General features: G+C 43.1%; 1 protein-coding gene across 1 annotated transcript in view; it reads right to left on the bottom strand.

Moving 5' to 3' along the window:
- Window positions 1-20,097, bottom strand: part of UBR4 (ubiquitin protein ligase E3 component n-recognin 4) — a 134,907-nt gene that overhangs the window by 74,398 nt on the left and 40,412 nt on the right. The window contains exons 30-51 of the mRNA XM_011934073.1: window positions 19,089-19,190; window positions 18,683-18,783; window positions 18,234-18,432; window positions 17,685-17,873; window positions 17,200-17,263; window positions 15,897-16,088; window positions 15,301-15,371; window positions 15,063-15,210; window positions 14,393-14,620; window positions 13,583-13,753; window positions 10,632-10,814; window positions 9,579-9,737; window positions 9,084-9,236; window positions 8,265-8,492; window positions 7,747-7,904; window positions 6,598-6,769; window positions 6,131-6,332; window positions 5,114-5,277; window positions 4,472-4,688; window positions 3,406-3,622; window positions 1,388-1,451; window positions 820-954 (exon numbers count right to left, since the gene is read on the bottom strand). Coding sequence (XP_011789463.1) covers window positions 820-954; window positions 1,388-1,451; window positions 3,406-3,622; window positions 4,472-4,688; window positions 5,114-5,277; window positions 6,131-6,332; window positions 6,598-6,769; window positions 7,747-7,904; window positions 8,265-8,492; window positions 9,084-9,236; window positions 9,579-9,737; window positions 10,632-10,814; window positions 13,583-13,753; window positions 14,393-14,620; window positions 15,063-15,210; window positions 15,301-15,371; window positions 15,897-16,088; window positions 17,200-17,263; window positions 17,685-17,873; window positions 18,234-18,432; window positions 18,683-18,783; window positions 19,089-19,190 — 3,517 coding nt within the window. The remainder of the gene's footprint in view (window positions 1-819; window positions 955-1,387; window positions 1,452-3,405; window positions 3,623-4,471; window positions 4,689-5,113; window positions 5,278-6,130; window positions 6,333-6,597; window positions 6,770-7,746; window positions 7,905-8,264; window positions 8,493-9,083; window positions 9,237-9,578; window positions 9,738-10,631; window positions 10,815-13,582; window positions 13,754-14,392; window positions 14,621-15,062; window positions 15,211-15,300; window positions 15,372-15,896; window positions 16,089-17,199; window positions 17,264-17,684; window positions 17,874-18,233; window positions 18,433-18,682; window positions 18,784-19,088; window positions 19,191-20,097) is intronic.

Genomic DNA, 20,097 nt, shown 5'->3' with positions numbered 1-20,097 from the left:
TATTAATGTCATTAAAAAATTAAAAACCCTGCAGTATCAAAGTATGACGGGAAAATTCAAATCTACTCAGTTCTCCAGAACTGCTGGATTTCTTTCTCCTACAACAGAAGAGTCATTTCCTAGCAAATTCATATTACCCAAGGACAGCGTTTCCAAAATCGTCTTTCCTTGAGAGGCTCAGCAGGTTAAACTCACATTTTTCAGTTCCCTGGGTTGGAGGCACAGAAGCTAACCAAAGCTCTGGGGTGATGGTTCCTCTCAGAGCCCTTCTTCCTCAGGGGTCTGAAATGTCATCTTTTTCATCTACAGAAATTGGCCCTATTTGTCTCCTTTGGCAATGCCTTTCTTTTACAAGTGATACCCTCTTTCCCCAGATTTTCCCATCAGAGGCACTCCAACAACTATGCAACACTTGTCTCACCAACAAGTACAGTGCACCTCTCGTGTTGCGCCACAGCTGAGGGAGTGCAAACACTAGCAGTCTATCTCCTGAGGGACTCCCTCACCTCACCCTTTTCCAGTGAGAAGGCTACCCACACTCAATGTCCCTCCCTCTTTCTTAAGTCTTGTTGATCCTGTTAGAGTGACAGAAAAATAAGTACAAACCAGGGGCCCAGTCACTGGCTTGTCCTCAGTTTTCAGTGGCACTTGAGAATTTCTCAGGACAAACTCTGTAAAATGTAGGTCTAATCTGAATGCTATCCTCTCTCTACCTGACTTTGCTGTGCTGTTGCTTTACAATGAAAAGCTAAGTTATTCGATTCCCTGTCAGCACTGCAATTTCCTTTCCTACACAGGCAGCCCTGAGAGAACGGTCACCTTGTGGCTGTGGTAGGCCGAGCGGCTGGTGTGCAGGCTGGCCAGAAGGCTCTTGGACTGCTGCTGGACACTGGCAGGTGCTGGCAGGGACAATAGCAAAGTGGCCAGCTCCTGAGCGGCATTCTTGTTTCTCTCCTGAGGCAAAAGACAGCAAGGTTATCACTAACCCCCCCAACTCAAGGCAGAATGAACTATCCACACTCTGCCTGCCCTTCCTTCCTTCTAGGCCACCAGGGCTAGGTTATGCTCCATGGACTGCAGAGAGAAAAAAAAAAATTCAGAAATTATAATCCTCCTTCCTACCAGATGAAGAAATGGAATCCAAGCTCATGATTCCCAGAACAGTGTTCTTGTACCAACACGCATCCTATTCTATGACACACGCTCACTATGGGCCCTAAAAGTAGGACATGAGGCCTTAAGCTGAAGACTTCTCTGGAGCTTCTTAGCAAATCAAGATTATGCTACTATAAATGTTCTTTAGCTGCGAGGCCTCAGGGCCTCAGACAACTCCACTGACTTCCTGCCTCTTCAGAAAGCTTCCATGTGCTTTGAAAAAGTGACTTGCCTTCTCGATGATTGGGCCAACGGCAAAGCAGCTTTCCAGGGCTTCTAAAGAACTCACAACCAGCCTGGGGAGACAGAAAACCTGGCTTGAGTACAACACCGTTCTCTCCGCCTTGCGCTTTAGCCTAAGCAAACTATAGTCATGAGGACCTTGGGGACAGCTAATGAATGCCAAATACAAAATCAAAGCACAATAAGACCTGCCACAGGCACCATGCATATCGTTTCCTATGTTACAGGCCAGGAGAAACCTGGCTCCTGCTCGGAGATCAACCTGAGGCCATGTTCATAATCCGTAACTCAAAGACAGGGCTTTTCTTCCTCAAAGAGGATAAATGTGCTTCCTTCTGCTGCCTGTGGCAGGGATCACTGAGATGGGCTTAACAGTCTTGATGCAATGGGACCCGAAGCTCAGGTGCCCAGAGATCAGTGGGCAAAAGGATACACAAAGGGAAAGGTAAAAATCATCTTCTTATATTGGAAAGTTTAAAGTTATATATGCACAAAGGCATTTCCTATGAGTCCCTAAGTATGGGGGAGAGAACAAACTATTTTTTAGGTGCATGCCAATTGCCAACATTCAAGGGGTAAATACAAAGCATCTTTAGAAAACTGAGGGATTTCCCCTTAGGAAAGGAATAGGAAACCCAACTACTACTATTAAAGGGTACCAAGTAAGATGCTCCCCAGGGTTTACTCCTTTCAATTTAATGTGGCATAGTAAAAAGAACAACATCCTGACAGCTGAAGCTCTGGACAGAGAAAGAAACATATTCGGAAGGTAACTGGAAAGAAAGGGGTTAAGGGGTAGAGGAAGGCAATAAAGAACTAGGGAACAGGAACCTGAGGCATAAAACAAATTTGGACAGAACGAGCTCTCTAATGGGTTATCAGCTGGTAGGACTTTGCTGTTAATCCCTCTACCCCGAACCCCCTTTTCATCCACTTAGAAAGGGAGCAGAGAGGACTAGGGTAAGGAAGAGAGAGTTGAGAAAGTGTCTGACATGGCCAACACCAAGAGTGCACTTACGATCCTCCATGTACTCCATTTTTACACAGGGACAGCTCTGTAGCCATGCAATGACCAGAACAGAAAGAAGCAGGAGGACTCTTCAACAGAAGCAGAATCAATGCAAAGCCACGCCATTGGTTACACTGCTCTCTGACACACACTCACACGTGCAGAGAAAAGAAAGAGGGCATACTAACCGGTCCAGCTTGGTTAGGGACTCAGTTTCAGAACTTGGGGGAGAAGCAAAGAAAAAAAAAAGGAAAAAAATGTGAAGCTCAGAGAAACCTGGAAACACATCCTAAGCAACCATGTATGGATAGGGTATCGGGGAAAAAGAAAGAAAAAGGAAGGGAGGGAGGAGGCTGCTGGTGGGAGGCAGTGATTCCAAGCAAGGTTATTCTTGTGACTTACAATGTAAGAAACTCAAAATCTTACATCATGAATTATAGTATTTCATCTACCATGGCAAACCAGCAGCTACCTAGCACAAAGAAGCCAAGCACAATTCTTAAGAATGCCACTGTAGGGAGACTTAAGGAAACTCTGGACTCTGCTACAAGAGGCAGCAGACAGCCTCTTTGCTGGCAATGTTATTACCATAGAAGTAGCTACTGCAGAGAAAGATGATGAAAAGATGATGAGCTCAGAATGGAAGGGAGGATGTTTTCCTATCATTTCAGCAAGCCTGGATCCTAATCTAGAATACTGGCTTAAGCATCATCTAGCCTGTGGCCTCTGGCTACTCTAAAGGGTACCTGAGCATTAAGAGAAGGGACAGAACTTCTGCCCAGGGAGAGACTCTTGTGTCACCTGACTCTGAGCACATTTTTCAGGCTTTGTCTGCACACTAAAGAGACACTGAATGTGGGTGAGTTGTATGAAAACTTGAAAAAATCCCAGGCTAGCCTTGAGATGGTTACTAGAAGCTGGCTCTCTCAAGACACAGGAAGGTTCTGCAGTGAGTGGAAGATGTAAAAACTGAAGCCACCCCCTGCCAGCACTGGTACCTCTCCAGGACAGTTCCACTGGTCGTAGTGGGGGCAGCTGAGTCACCATCTCCAGTGCCGTTGCTCTGGTTCAGATTTGAAGGGCAGATGTTGCTGACAGAGGCAGAAGGGAATTCTTCTGGGGGCTCATCAGGCCAGCCAAACTGCTCCTTAGTCTTGCCATAAATTTTTACAGCATCTATCATGGTGACACCTGCTGGATCCACCGAGGCCCCAACTGCAATAAGAAGAAAGGACTTTAGGAAGCACATTCTCTAAAGAGCCACCCCTCCAAATCAAAGACCAGAACAGCTGGAGCAAAGAAGTAAATCACGTCAATTTTACAGACATAGAGAAACTTTATCTTCTGAGATATTCACAGCACTTTAATCATGTATAGATGCTGAATACATGCGGAAAAAGTTCCAGGGACCGAAAGCCAATTGATTACGTCTCCTACTCAGAAGAGTCCCTAACCATCACTGTAAGGGTCCTCTTCTGCTTCAGAGTATTGTATCCCCTACCTCTCACTTCCAAGTGTCTCTACACACTTTCTTTGTTCAAAGTACAGATCATGACCATTCTCACTAACAGCAACTATATCTAGGAGAAAGAGTATCAAACCATGGCCAATAATTGACAGAGAAATGCAGTCTTGAGTAAGGCTCAAGGATTTGTATTCTGAGGGTTGTTTTCAGTGGCATAGCAAGCCATTGCTAACCATCTCTCAGCCACGTGGACCTGAGGTCTTCCTCTGTGCTTTAAGAAAGCCTTGCAATTTCATGTCAATCTGCCTCCTCTCATCCTAAACACAGAAGTAGCCCCATTAGTGAGGCAGACACAACACTACAGAAATGAATACTTAACAAAGTGCAGCCCTATCTTTACTGCTACCATGCTCCAGTGTACTCCTTTCCTGTCACCTTGTCTCTTTAATATTTCAAATGAAGCTCAAAGTTTCCTGACAAAAGGACAGAAAAATCGGTAGAGTGGAGAGATCCCAGAATATTGGAGAGTCACAGACCAGTGGCTGCCAATTTCGCAGTCACAATGAGGACAGAGTCTGCACCAGGGGTTGGTGACTCACTGAAGAGGTTCAGCTTCTTATCAGCCTGCAGGGCTTCTTCTCTGGTGAAGGGGAAGTCAAACCAGCGTGAACGACTCAGGTTGAGCTGCATAGTTCTGCCGAAGATCTCGATATAAGATGGAGCCCGTTCTATTGCTTGAGTCCCAATCTGGATCCGCATGCCTGTCATCACCATAGTGCTATTGTTGTTACTTATCTCAATGGTAAAGCCTCCAGGCTGTAGGGAGACAAGGCACACATCAAGAAACTAATGGAAGTTCTTAAGTCTGAACTAAGACTCCTTCTTCTCTGACATTGTCTCAACATGGAATCTCATTAAATCTTATCCTTTTAACTCCCCGGTAATGACTTCCTTGTTTCTAAAAATGGGAAAATAGGAAAAGAGAGCAGATTCTCTTCAATGTCAGGCTTCCTTCACCCCAGCATTAACAACCTCTTTTGGTGTCCTCTACACAGTAATCCTGCTGGTACCAGTGGAAACCCAACCTGTACAAGTCCTTTGCCAAGTGAGTGAGAATATCCATTTTTGTGACTGGGAGTATATACTCCATACTTGCATTTTAAAAGGAGATGTATTCCCAAACCATATTGTTCATGAATCCTTTTACCCAGGGACTGATCCCAGTTCGGTGCCATTCTCACCTTGGTGTTGGCCACATACATGCCAGTGGAATTCAGCCGGTGTTTTATCTGTTGTGCATTATAGACCTGCAGGAGGTCATTACCACCAAACTCCACATCTGTCAGCTGCTGGTTGTGTTCAAAAAAGTCAATGGGGAAAGTCACCTGGCTAGACGTGCGGGTTGCTGCAGAGAATTATACCAGATCATCAGAGAGTCTCTCCCACCTCTGACCCGATGCCACTGGTAAAGACTCCTCCCAGACAGCCCACACTCACACTCTAATCTAAACAAACTCTGGATTATAACATTTGCATCAGCATAATGCCTACACGTGGTTAGCTCTTCAATGGTTGTTATCCCTAACTATGACATGTCCTAGCAATACAAAGAAATCTGGCATTGGTATTGGGTGTACAGTTAGTAACAATAGGCTCTCCTGTAACCGGGTTATTTAAAATAAACAATAGAAACTACTTCTTTATAGGAGAATGTAAATGAATAAACTAAAATTCTTTTGAAATGTACTCTAGAGCAAATTTAAGGTAATGTGATGATCCCTGTAATGGTCTTTGCTTAGCTGGATTCGCTCACTGCTAAACTCAAGCTTTCACTTTCCTGAAGAGTCCTCAGTCAGTCAAGTGCTAGACCACCAGCTCAGAGACCTGTGGTGGGCTCTTCACTACTCAGTGGGAAATTAACCAACTGAAGAGATCTATACTTCAATCAGTTCCATTCTTCAGGGAAGTCATTCTCCCTAAACCTAGAGAGAACAATCTCTCAAATAAGGTCCAAGACAAAACTCGTTACTAGGCACCAAAGAACCACTGGCCTGAAACAGATAGCCAATGGGTGCTTGCCATTTAGAACCGTGACTCTGCTTTTGGGAAGTTAGCTAGCACATACCTCTAACTTTACAAAATGTGCAAGTAGGACAGTCACCATTTCTTCACAGATATTTGCAACAGTCTATTCTGAGTCACTGCCTAGAAGACCACCATTCCTACTCCCCCACAAGTCATCCGAGAAGGAGCCTTACTGATCGTAGCTGTTTTGCGCTTTCGAACAGGCTTCATGATGCTGATGACACTGCTGGGCTGCAGGGATGGCTGCAGCCAGTAGGAGGTGTTCTCCACGTTGGCCATGTAAATGCGCAGGCTGCCGTCCTCACACAGCAGAATCATTGTTGTCCGCTGCTGCTCATTGCAGGCCATATGCCTAATGGCAACCATGTCTTGGATCTAGGAGGAGAGGACAAAGGAGGGTCGTAGTTCCCACACCTACAGATCAGCATCCACACAGAAAAAGAGGCAGAGATGCAATTGGTTTCACGGTCAGTTGAGGGGCTGTACAGAAGGGTGGCAAAGAAAAGGCATCTAGGAGAAAAAGAACTGAAAATCTTTTATGGGCCTCCACTGAAAGAGCTGGGGAAGTGAAATGAATAAACAAATATAAAAAGAGACCAGGTTCACAGCAAAGTAATGAATGGGAAAATGTGGCACTGACCTTTGCTTTAGCAGGAAGAGTCTTAATCTCCTGGATAAGAAAAGTGTCTGGTTTCACCATAACTACCAGCGGCACCCCTGTAGTTTGCTGGACACAGCACACCAAGCCAGGGTGGTTCATCACCTCAGACCACTGGCAAAGAGCAGGAGAAGTCTTACTGCCACCATTGGAACTGCAGACAACAAAACTGACCACAGTTAAAGTGTCAATCACCATTTAATAGTTCTTTTCTTGACCTAAAAACCATCCTGTAACTGGCTACGTGACTCCAAAGCAATGTCCTTGGCCAGGGACTCAGATTATCCACAGGTCAGTTTTATTCCAAGCCATGCACACATGCTCATACACCCCAATGTGTGCTCCCAGCAGGGCAGTCCTCATTTGGAATCTCCACTGTGAGGTTCCATGTCTGAAGAACAGGTGGCCCTATGTGCCTAGAGGCTGTCAACTTTAGTGAGCCATAGAGCTGCCTAAGGCTAATGACCCAATGTCCTGTCACGATCTCCAAAAACATCGAGTTAGTGTGAACTGGTATCCATTTTATTTCATCCCAAACCAGGTAATTCCCAAAGAAAGGCCTGAGAGAAAGTGCTACAATGGGTCATCAATGGCAGATAAGAAACAAGGGATGATACCTTAAGCCTATTCTTCCTCCTCCCTAAGTGAAACTCTCACTACCTTACACACCCCTCTATTATCTGCAAACTTGGTGAAAGTCTCTTCCTCCCCCAAATCCAACCATGCCCCCATTACTGATACATTCTATTTGCTAACAGAGGAAGTCTCCCCCAGGAGAAAAACTTACAGGGCATTATGGCAGAATGAGTGTCTAAGAGAAATTTAGGTTCCCTTCTCACATTAAAATCACATTTATAACATTAACTATAGGTTTTCCTTCCGAGTAACAGTGGACCCCTAAACTACCTCTGACGGCTTGGGGTCTCCACAGTGGAGGACAAACCGTGCAGACAACCCAACCTGCCAAACCCAGATGTTCCTTGATTTTAAAGATATCTAGCAGGGAAAAAAAAAGTTGGCTGGAAAAAATTAAGTTTCACAAAACTCAGAACAGACAGCAGATAGTGGGAGTGGAGATTCATCACTGAATGTGGACTTTGTGGAAGTTGAACATTAAATGTTCATTCCCACCTTTTGATGTTGATGGGGAAGAGTTGTAACACCTCCAGGGTTGTCCTGCTGATAGTGGCTGCAAACGATTTGCCTTGACAATAGCTGAAGAACAACATCTGCAACACGTGGGAGTAGTACACAGACACACCGCCGCCCGCCACCTGGCTGTTACTGTCCTGCTGGCACAAAAACACATATTTGCAGTAATTCATGTTGCCTTGGCTACCGACTTCCAGGTTATTCTGGTTATTAGTTTTCGATCATGATCAGGTGCTCTCATACTCTCAGCATGAGATCCCTGTGGGTAAATCTTACAAAGACCCTGAGAAAAATGGAACTTGAATTAATTTAGCCCTAAAGGATAAGAGATTTTGCTATTAGGTAGAAAGTTAGAAGGAAAAACAAAGAAAAAGAAAAAAAGACCCAGTTAGATGAAGTCCACAGAAAAATGTTATAAAAGAACAAAGAGAAAAGAATAGAGGAGTTGCTAAATAATTAAATCTGGAATAGAAGGAAATAGCAACATGTGCTCTAACCTTCAGGTCCTCATGATTGATTTCCAATACATTAGTGACATAGAAGGGTCCCTGCTGGGCACTGCTGGCCTCTTCCATAAGCTGAGTATAGATGTACCCAGCTGAAGACATTATAACAATGATGTTCTTTCCCTCCTCGTTAAAAAGAAAGGTAACATCTCTTATCTTTGAGCTTGGCAGGAGAAAGTAGAAGGTTGGACTCAAGGCATCAACAGACAGGTCATAAATCTGCAGGATGGAAGAAAAATTAAATAAGGGAAATCTATCTCAGTACCATCTCCCAAATATCTTAATGAATCCAAATAGCCAGAACTGACCAATAACGGGCATTCATTCTCCATTCAATAAAAAATGGAGTGTCAGGCACTGCTCTTATAAAGATGAACAGAACACCTTTCACTCTCCTTCAAGGAATGAGTAGGGGACAGACATACATAAATAAATTCTGCAACAAGTATGGCAATAAGTGTGCACTTGGTACAGTGAGGGTAGAACCAGAATCAGTTCCCTATTGCCTAAAGACAGAAAGCTCCTACTCAGCAACATAGTAAAAGGCGACAAAATATGGCTATTATTTTTAGAGACAGGGTCTTGCTCTATCACCCAGATTGGAGTGGAGTGGCAAAATCACAGCTCACTGCAGCCATGAACTAAGTTTCAAGTAATCCTCTACCTCAGCCTTCCAAGCAGCTGGTACTACAAGTGCAACTCATGGCACCCAGTTGATTTTTTTAACTTCTGGGAGAAGCTAGCACATAATGATTCTGGATTTAAAAGTAGAAAAATTCTAGAACCATATCAACAAAGAACTAACTGTACCTTAACAAAGTCCGCAGTGACAATTGCTAACTCGGTCTGTGAACCAGGTAACCACACGGCTTTGATGATGAAGTTCCCCGTTGCCAACTGAGGGTGCAAAACCAAGTGATCCGAAACAGAGCCTGAGCTACTAAAGGTGAGCACATGGCAGTCCTGGATAATGTTTAAGGAACAAAATGGTGAAAAGATGATCTGGAAAGTGGACTAATTCATTTCAGAGTTCTGATGTTCCCTTTTTTCTCTAATATCCCCTGCCTTCAGACAGTATTTAGACTGTCTAGTAACATTCAGGTTTCATGAACACAAACATTACTTTCAATATTGGAGAAATCTGAAAGATCTGGGAGAAATTCAAAGAAAAATTCCTTTTGCATTTCAGTAGGCTTTAAGTTTTAATCTCAACAATGAATAAGAAAAAGTAGTTCTGAGAATAGGGGAGAGAAGATGACTAGAATCCACAGCTCAAGGCAATGAAACCTAGATCAGGATTTTTACCTTTAGCCCACAAACTGCCAAGTAGTCTTCCTTGCAGGGATTTCCTGTGAGGCTCAACACAGTAAAAGGAACTGGGGCCGACGCCAAGCGGGTCAGAGTCAACTTCCTTTTGCTGGAATCCGCTTGCTTCAGGAGTGCAGAGAGCTGCAGAACAGTGATCTGCAAAGGAACAATGACCAATTTATTCTTACTCCTGGTCCTCTCAGAGAAGTCCAAGCAAGTAACAAAAACTCTTTCAATAGGGATAATAGGTTGCACACTTTTTTTTTTTTAACAGATAAGTCTCATAGAAAATTCTAGATCAATATTAATCTCTATTGCTCCTGGCTAAAAGCCATGGAATGTCTTTCCACGGAGGACAGACCAGATAAATAATGAAAACAATTTCTCTTTATAAAGTTAGTTCACAAAATAGTTTAAGAATACCTATGTACCACTGTCCTTTTCTAGTTTTCTATGGAACTGTTTTTAAAATGATTTTAGAGTTGTTTTAAGGAGTATCCATATTTTCACTTAAAAGTGAAAACAACATTAGTGGTGATGGAGAGGCCAGAATACAGAAAAGTGTGAGTTAAGATACCTAGCACTCTTCCAACTTCTACAAGCTCTATAAAACAATACAAATTTACTTATATCCTTAACAGAGCTGGGAAGGCAGGGCAGGACTACATAAGCAACACTGAGTGTTCCTATGAAAACTTTTGTCTCTCGGCTTATGCCTACCAGCGTGACCAAACAGGGCAAGACTGGGAGTCAACCTGTCCTAGGTAACTGCTAGTCATTACTTTTTCCTGAGGGCTTGAAGAATATGTTTTGAGTGGAAATTTACTAATCAGAAACAGTCTATCCTAGTCATACCAGCTCTAGGTCTAATCAAATCCACTAGGGGTCCAAGTATCTGAAAAACTCAACAAGATCTGTCCCTAAAGCATTCTTAGAACCCAATGGACTTTTTCCCACAGAGGGCTAATCCGAATGTGGTCATCAAGTTGTTTTGCTTAGCATTTAAGACAATATGACCTAAAGTAAGTACACAAGAATTGGAGGACCCACCTTGCCCTTCTCATGGCTGACAGCCAAATGTTGGCGGCGCCCATGGGGAGAGGAGAGCACACACATAGCCACCCGCCTGAGCACATGAGCGCTGATCAGCTGCCGGATGGTCTGGCCCTGGTCTCCACTGTAATTCATCCGCACATTCTCAAAGGCACCTTCCTGGGAGCCTAAGGTGGGAACCTGGCAAAGAAAGAAGCAGAGAAAGCGAGCAGTAATGAGGCAAATAAAATCAAGTGGATTCATGCACTATTCATGAGACTGAGAAACTGCACCATAGAGTCATCCAAAAGCAGTGATTTCAGCCTTCCAACCATGGATGGCTGGGTAAGTTTGTTAAAGTTATTAATAATCCATTAAGAATAACATAGTAAATGTTTTCATAAAGCTAAACTTAAATACAAAGTATTGGTCTTTTTAAAAAAATGTTAAAATGTCCAATCTCTTACAAATTGTGATGACAGATGATTTTTTTTTTCATTGATCTAACCTGGCAACATAAAAATCAGCAACTTGATGGGTCCCCAACCCAAGTATTTTTTCGCTTCATCTTTAATATCTAAAAACCAACGCTCTAACAGTGTGACTGATCTTACGATTTCTTTTAATTCCACGAATATCAAATACAACTGTGACTAATTTTATTTTATTTTATTTATTTATTTTTATTTTTATTTTTTTGAGACGGAGTCTCGCTCTGTCGCCCAAGCTGGAGTGCAGTGGCCGGATCTCAGCTCACTGCAAGCTCCGCCTCCCGGGTTCACGCCATTCTCCTGCCTCAGCCTTCCCAGCAGCTGGGACTACAGGCGCCCGCCACCTCGCCCGGCTAGTTTTTTGTATTTTTTAGTAGAGACAGGGTTTCACCGTGTTAGCCAGGATGGTCTCGATCTCCTGACCTTGTGATCCGCCTGCCTCGGCCTCCCAAAGTGCTGGGATTACAGGCTTGAGCCACCGCGCCCGGCCTATTTTTATTTTTTTGAGACAGTGTTTCACTCTGTCACCCAGGTTGGAGTTCAGTGGTGAGTGCAGTCATGTGATATCAGCTCACTACAGCCTCGATTTCCCAGGTTCAAGCAATCCTCCTGCCTCAGCCTCCCAGATAGCTGAGACCACAGGCATGAACCACCACATCTGGCTAATTATTTTTGTATATTTTTTATAGAGACAGGGTTTCACCATGTTGCCCAGGATGGTCTCGAACTTCTCTGGTCAAGTGATTTGCCTACCTCAGCCTCCCAGTGTTGGGATTACAGGCATGAGCCACTGCACCTGGCAAAAACTGTGACTGATTTTAATAAAATGCCAGAATATATATGTGTATGTACGTGTATATTTCCAACTGACTATTATTCCCTTAAAAACAGCCAATTTTTGTTGTGTGCAGTGGCTCACGCCTGTAATCCCAGCACTTTGGGAGGCTGAAGTGGGCGGCTCATGAGGTCAGGAGTTCAAGACCAGCCTGACCAACATGGTGAAACCCCGTCTCTACTACAATTATAAAAATTAGTCAGGCGTGGTGGCACACGCCTGTAATCCCAGCTACTCCAGAGGCTGAGGCAGGAGAATCACTTGAATCCAGGAGGCAGAGGTCACGGTGAGCTGAGATCCCTCCACTGTACTCCAGCCTGGTGACAGAGTGAGACTCTGTCTCAAAAGAAAAAAAAAAAAAACAACAAACAAACAAAAAAAACCAGCCAACTTTGGCTGGGAATGGTGGCTCACAACTATAATCCCAGCACTTTGGGAGGCCGAGGGGGGCAAATCACTTGAACACAGTTGTTTGAGACAATTCTGAGCAACATGGTGAAATCCTATCTCTACTAAAAATACAAAAATTAGCCAGGCGTGGTGGTGCGCACCTTCAGTCTCAGCTACTTAGGAGGCTGAATGAGGCATAAGAATCGCTGGAACCAGTGAGGCAGAGGTTGCAGTGAGCTGAGATCATGCTACTGCACTCCAGCTTAGGTGACAGAGCAAGACTCCGTCTTCAAAAAAAAAAAAAAACCAGCCAATTTATGAGATCTATTCATGTATCTCATTCCCAATATTTGTTCACTTCCTTTTTGGAATTGCCACCACTTTACTTTCTATTACTTAACTCTGCTGCTAAAAAAGGCCAGGAAGGCCACATCCGAAGTCATATATTCAGTGCTGAGCAGCAGGTTTTAAAGTCAATAATGACTCATACCTTATAACCAATGTGACATGAGAAACTAAAGGAAAGTTATCTAAAGGACTATATGCAAAAAAGGACAAACATTATTTTGCAAGTTAGATGAACTTTAGAGAAGATACAACAAAGTTCTATTTTCTAAAAATAAAAACTCTCTACTATTCTAATTGCCCCAAAATGGAGTTCCCCACCTCTTGGGGATTCATATATTTATATGAACTAAAAAGGAGATTTATTCCCTTCATTGGCCAAAATGACCCCGGATTCCCCAGCCCCACTCCTTTTTTTGAGACCGCGTCTCACTCTGTCACCCAGGCTGGAGTACAGTGCTATGATCTCAGCTCACTGCAACCTCCTGGGCTCAAGTGATCCTCCCACATTAGCCTTCCGAGTAGCTGGGATTGTAGTTGCTGCGCCACGACACCAAGCTAAATTTTTTGTGTGTTTTTTGGGGTAGAGATGAGGTTTCACCATGTTGCCAAGGCTGGTCTTAAACTCCCAGGCTCAAGCAATCCACCTGCTTTGGGCAACCCAAAGTGCTGGGATAACAGGCGCACCCTTGGCCAGTTCTCTTCTTTTGAAGCCACACCTCATATGCTGATTTTTACACTGTTCATAATATGTTCTGGGCATGTCATGATGTCTTAGATTCTAAGTTTTGGATGGCCAAGGATCAACTGCTCTAAGTATACTCCTCAGAGCATCTAGCACACTTTGGGATCTCAACAAATTTGTTGGTTCCCACAGCCACCAAACGTCATGGCCCCAAGACACTCACCATCAGCTGGTCTGTCATCTCCACTGCCTTCTCCACTGTGTGCAGCTCACTGAGGGCTTGCTGAGCACGGCTGCTGCTCCCGACAGCTGAAGCTTGCTGGAAGTTGGTCTGAATGGCATCCATAAGGAAATTAAGCATGTCTAACACGAGAGGAGCGAAGGAGAAATTGGCCTGAGAAAAATAAAAAAAATACACAAGTGAAAAAAAAAAAGAAAAACAATGGATAATACTCCTAACAATCATCTTGCCAGTAACTTCCTTCAGAATCCAGCTACTTCACTTCCAGTTTGATATTCTAGCCATCTTCTCATTCTCACTATCCTGGCATTGATTCCAATCAATATACATTTGCGCTACTAACTCCAGAGCAATCTTTCTAAACCAGGGGTCCCGCACAGATATCCTAATGTGCAAAGGCATCCCTCATATGAAATGAGCTAACTTCTCTCCTATGTATCTAGGATAGTTTGGGTTTTGTACCATCCTTGGGAAAATTGAGAATATAAACACTCAAATCATTTTGTATTCTGTTTTCTGTGTTTCAGATAAAGAACCCTGGCCAAGAAAGGGTACTCTAGAGTATGACACAACTAAAATTTATGTTTCCATCACCCCCCATAATACGCCTAATAGTGCTCAGTCATAAATCCTTCCCTCATGATGACAATACATAGTATTTGTATTCACACTATGAAAATGGGTAAAGGAGAAAATGAGTTGCAAGGGGAGCCATGTGCATTATTTACTCTCACACCAGTTCAGCAGGCTCTGAACTCTGTCTGCTTACTAGGGAGCATCAGTCTGCCCCACCTGGTTCTGTAATTCTTCCCGGCAGCCCTCTACTGTGCGGCAGAGGCTGCTCTTCTTGGGCTTCTCTTCATCAGCAACCTTTCCATCACTGATGGTAACCTTGGCTTTGTCAGCTGGTGAGGTGCTGGCATGACGCACTAGACTCTCTGAAATCCTGGGTTCACTCTGAAATGCTGACTCCTTCATGGTAGAGCTCATGCCACTGCTAGGAGTTCTCTTCACCAGTGCCTAGGGACAGAAAACGTCAAAGTCTCTAAGTTCTTGCCTCCAGCACAAAGGAAATACTGCCTGAGATCTCTGAAGAAAATCTGACCCAAAGAAGAAACTGGCTAAGCATTTCAATGTTACCCAAAAGCCTAAATACTGATCTTCATAATATTCACCTAATATCTAACTTCTTTATCCACTCACAGTATCAGGCCTTATTATAACATCTGAAATCGTGGGGAGGTCTTAGGAAAAATGAACTACAAGATCTCTAAGGAATTTGCTGGTTCTGATATTCTAAATGAAATGCTTAGGCCACCAACTGTACAGATCATCAATGAGTGAGCTGGAACATCTTCCTAGATTCAGGTATCCTAGAGGTGATGGGAATTTTCCAGTTTGGCTTCAGTAATCCCGTATCACTAACAAGCCACCCTTTACAGCTCAGGGAGGGTCCTCTCACCAAACAGCTGCCATCTTCCTTGGCTCCACAGTCACAGAAGAAGGATCCATACTTGGCATAGGAAATCTCATGATCCTTGTGGCACACCTTAGCACACACTGTGCAGACACCCACCCCATCCACCATTTTGCAGGTGTGACAGTGGTACCTGCAAAGAATAAGAACCAGCAAATAAGCTCAGAAGTCCCAATATTCGGTGCCCAGCAAATCTTCACCTTAAAGGAAGAACTACTCTTACCAATGCTGGTTCATGAATTCTTTCTGTGTGATCGTAAAAGTGCAGAGTTTATTGCAAAGAGAATCTTCATCCTTCAAAAATAAGAAGTCTCTTTAATTCGAAATATATCCCTGTATATAAATACCCACAAAAACACATGTGCCTCAACACTCTATGGGGGGGGTGAATAGTTGACTCATTAATGACCAGTGGAAATCTACCACAATTGGAAATAGCTAGCTGGCTGAAAATCTGTTGTTATTTCAGGTGAGTGAGACCTTAGGGGTTTGCAGTTAAGAAAAAAACATCTTATGCTTTCTCTATAGGGGAGCTTCCACTACCCCCATGAAGAACTTATCCCTAAAATTCCATTTGGAATTAAAGACTGACAAAGCAGGAAAAGGGACTCTGGAAAAAGCTTATGAAAAAGTCCTTTCCACAAGAGATTAGATCCCCATGCCTTGCTCTGAAGGCCTAGAAAATTGGGGTCTAGGAAGCAACAAGGTCTAGGAAGTTTTGAAGCTCACAGGAGGCTGGTAAAAAGAGCCCAAAAGCTTGGTACCATGCCAGTCAGTCATTACCTTGAAAGGTTAACTTCGAGATTACTTAGTACTTACTGAATCCTCAGCCTGGGAATCTTCCTCTTCCACCGCCAACTCCTCCACCCAGTCTGAGTCTACTTCAATGGCCCGCTCTTCCCCATCCACCGAGAGATGACTTGGGCCTTGACCATTACTCTGGCTCAGGGCATTCGTGACATCAGCCAAGTAAGACATGATATGGCATGTGCACTCCAAGATCATCACATGCTGCAAGAGAAGCGCCACAGAAACTTCAGATTCTCCATGTTTTCAAATAAAGCTCAAGATCAGGGAAATGGTATGAAAGCAGAGAAGAAAAACAGTGTGTTTTTATTATCTATTAACCAGCTTTTACCACTCCATCCCCATGTAGCTGGTCAGTAAATTGTACTGAAGTAACACGTATTCCTTCATTCTTAAGCACAAAGACAGCTCTTTACAAAGTCTTGTAAGATGAAGTAGGATTGAAATTAGAAGAACAGAGTAAAAACAGATTAAAATCACTCAAGAAAAGATCAGATTAGAGTATGAAGCATTCTGCCCCTAACATTAGCATTTTTTAACCATTAAGTGAAAGTCATTTTAATTATCAGGCTTTAAAGTAATGCAGGAGAGGAATAGCTTCAGAAATCAAGAGAAAAAAAATTCTAGCAAATCACTGCAGACAGTTCATGCTTGCCTAGAAAACCCAATGAACTGGCACCAAAGACTCAGATTTCTAAGTCCCTTTGCTCTGCACTCTGACATGTCAGTGCTGAAAGGATAAAGATCAGCAAGTAAGGAGGGAGTAATGAATGGTACCACAGTGGTTCTGAGGCTAGTTATCTGTTCCTAGCCACCTATGCCAGTTCATGGGTTGGGCAGGAGAAGAAAATGCCTGAATGCAGGATTTCTGTCAATTTCAAACCCATTTTCTCACCAGAGTAACCAGAACCTTCAGGCAAATTAAACAAAGCTTAGCATCTGGACTAGAGCTGAGGAGGCCGTATTTGGCCTCTTATAACACTGACTCAGAGTGGCACAGTTCCAAGGCCTGAGCAGGGAGACATTTTCCCATAACATTCCAGTATCTTAGGATGACAGGAACTCTACATTTTAAGAAAGATTCTATCTGCTTATTTACCAGTACACTTCCCTCCCATCACTTCTTGCCAGCCAAAAGATGCCTAAAGGCACACAGTTAGCAATTACACACTTCTAGATCTTCGAGATTATCAGCCTTATCCTTGGTAGGCTAGCCGGGCACAGAACTCAATAGGAACAAGAGACTTCCACCTGACCACAGAGGTGAGAATCATCTTTCCTTTCACCCCCCATTGTCATTCCTTACTTTTCTTACCTTTCCATGCATTACATTGGCATTCAGTTTTTCAACCACATTCTTCTGTGACAGATATTTCTTGCTGTCCCAAAGAAAAAAAGAGGGGAAAGAGGAGACAAAAAATCATCTAAGAAACCAAAGAAATGAAGCATCTTTATTAACTCTGAATCAATCTGAGGACACTGGGAAGCAGAAATATTCTTAAAAAACTCCATAAGTATTATATAGTTACATAGCTTGGGGTGCTCTGGCCTTAGAATTATCGTTAACACTTGGCATACTTTCCCCAAGAGTTCTCTTGGGAACAATGAACAGGAAACTCTACTAAGAAAATGATGAAGATGAAGTCTAAAGTGAACAGAGCTATTTGCTACCCATACCTCAAACTCCAATAAAAGGGTAGAGATTCAAATTTCTTCTATACTCACTTTGAGCTTTAAAGAAAGTAACCCACTTCTCCAAGATCAATGTTGTAACCTACAGATACAATTTCATCATCTTACCATCTGCTCAGCCAATCCACAGCAGCATTATGAAGCTGAAGGTGACCAGCACCTTGACCTGCACTGGCCAGAGTGGCCATCACAACCATAAGTTCAGGGAAGCCAGTCCCATCACCGTTGGCCAGCATCTCTGTTGCCATGGGAGTCAGCGTGCCCAGAAGAACAGCACACACACCTTCCCCAACTTGGCTAGGAGAAAAGAAAGAGCAAGTTGGTGAATTATCAACAGGAATCTCATTCTGTGTGTTATAAAAGAAGTTGTAAATTAAACATTAAATACATAACTACAATACCAATCCCAGTTTTGGACTTGGGCTAGCAGAGCATAAAACATTTCATTCAGGTTGTAACTGAGAGGCCAAGTCATTCCAAGTTTTTCCATGGGAAAAAAATCAAGGAGCTACATACACTAGAATCCTTGAGTCCAGAGAGAGGTAGATATGAAAATGTTGAAAAAGCTAAGAGTGGTGCCTGAAGGAAAGATAACTGTAAATATCAATGTATTTCTGGGGTTGCTAGGGAAACACGACAGAAATGTAGTTGTTTTACCTGTTTTCCCGAACAATGTATGTGGTCAGTAACTGCAGCAGCTGCCGATTCTCCTGAATTACATCCAGCTGATCAGAATCTTTTGGGGGTGATGTAGTCATGCGGGTGAGCCAGGCCTGCAGGCGCACAGGCTCCACACAGGCCAGCTGTGCCAGGGAGCCGCAGAGATGCAACAGGCTCGGGTTAGGGCTCTTCTCAGCTAGGAGCAGAACAAGAGGCCAGGGTCAATAAAGAAGGGCAAGAGGAAGCGAAAGAAGGGGCAAATTGTGAGCCAGGAAAAAGGGAAATGGCTTCAAAGCAAGTTTTCAACTTCCTTCCAAACTTTCTCTGAGGGATTCTCTCCACTTGTTAGCATTTTCATGCTGTAGTTAAACTCAGGCAGAAGATACGCACAGTATTTGCCGGACATCAAAGTTCCCATAAGAAGATTACTAAAAGCTGTCACTCACTCAGCTGGAAGAGTTTGGTGAAGAATTTCAAAACTCGGTTACAGAATTTAGCAGAGAGGTTCTCATTGGCTGTTGCCATCATGATCTGTACAAGTTCTCCACTGGGAGGCAGGAGGGGAGAAAAATGGAAGAATCACATTAAAGCCTCACATAAAAAGCATCCTTTCTTCACAATCTCATCTCCTCTGGGGAAAATGGCCACTTATGAGTCAATGACACAAGGCATTCATGAAATTAACCCCCTCACCAATAACCCCAAGGAGTCAGCAATTAACTCCCCAAAGTGCAGACACCTAAGTAGGCCTTAAATATTGCTGATAATAAGTACCTAAATCAACATATATAGCTCCTTACTTTCAAGAGGCATTCAAAAAATATTTACGGAATAAAGCAAAACACGGCTCACCTGTCAGAGAAAAACTCCTCCATAGCTTTACGGGCCTGGTTGCTTTCCAGCTGCTTTTCCAAGTACTGGAGACATTCCTCCAGGATGGATTCATCCAGTCCACTGAGGATCAAATGGAAAACTTAACCACCAGTATTAAGACCTGTTTCAATGTCCTCCTCATGGTGATTTATTAAAATCCAAAGTTTGTCTGTTTGACCTTGATGGCAATGTCCAATTTTGTTTTGGCAAAGCTTAACATAAAGCCTGGCACAAAGTAGGTGTTCAATACATGTTTACTGAATTAATAGCAGCCTCTCCTCTCAACTTTATTTTTCTATCCTCTTTCCTAGGAAATTAAACAGGAGAGACATCTAAAACTTGGTCCTAATCCAGATCTGCCAGTGATTTAGGGAAAAAGACTCTTTGGACAAATCATTTCCACACAGCTAAAAGTGTCTGGAATTATTCATCTGTTAAAAAGAAAAAGAAAAGAGGAGAAACGGAATAAAAGTAATCCTTGATAAAAACTGGACTACTCAACAACAAAGAGACAGGAAATTCCAACATGTGGCACCTTCATTTGAATAATTCTCAGTGGGGTGAAAAGGAAACAGAACTGTTCTTTATAGCTCATCTATAGCAATGTGGCCTAAACTACCAAGGTACAGCTATGCTGTGGGACTGCCCATTCCACACTCATTTCAGCAGCACAATCACCAAAATATTAGAAACGAATTTCAGTGAGCTCCTCTGTACATCTCATCAGAGCCAGAGCAGCACTTGATAATCATTAAAAACAATTTTAAGTCTCCAAATCTAAACATTTAAGTCTTCCATTTTCTTAACGTCTATTCCTAAGAATTAATCACAAAAAGGACTCCAAAAAACTCTTCACATATTTCCGTATTAATGCAGAATGCACACAAGTACAGAATTTTCTTTTTTTTTTTTTTTTTGGAGTCTAGCTCTGTCGCCCAGGCTGGAGTGCAGTGTTGCCAATCCTTGCTTTAGAGCAAGCTTGTCCAGC

The sequence above is a fragment of the Colobus angolensis genome, unplaced genomic scaffold (genome assembly GCF_000951035.1).
Source record: "Colobus angolensis palliatus isolate OR3802 unplaced genomic scaffold, Cang.pa_1.0 Scaffold130, whole genome shotgun sequence".
Taxonomy (NCBI): domain Eukaryota; kingdom Metazoa; phylum Chordata; class Mammalia; order Primates; family Cercopithecidae; genus Colobus; species Colobus angolensis.
The sequence above is the reverse complement of the archived record's forward strand: the minus strand, read 5'-3'. Positions and strand labels throughout refer to the sequence as shown.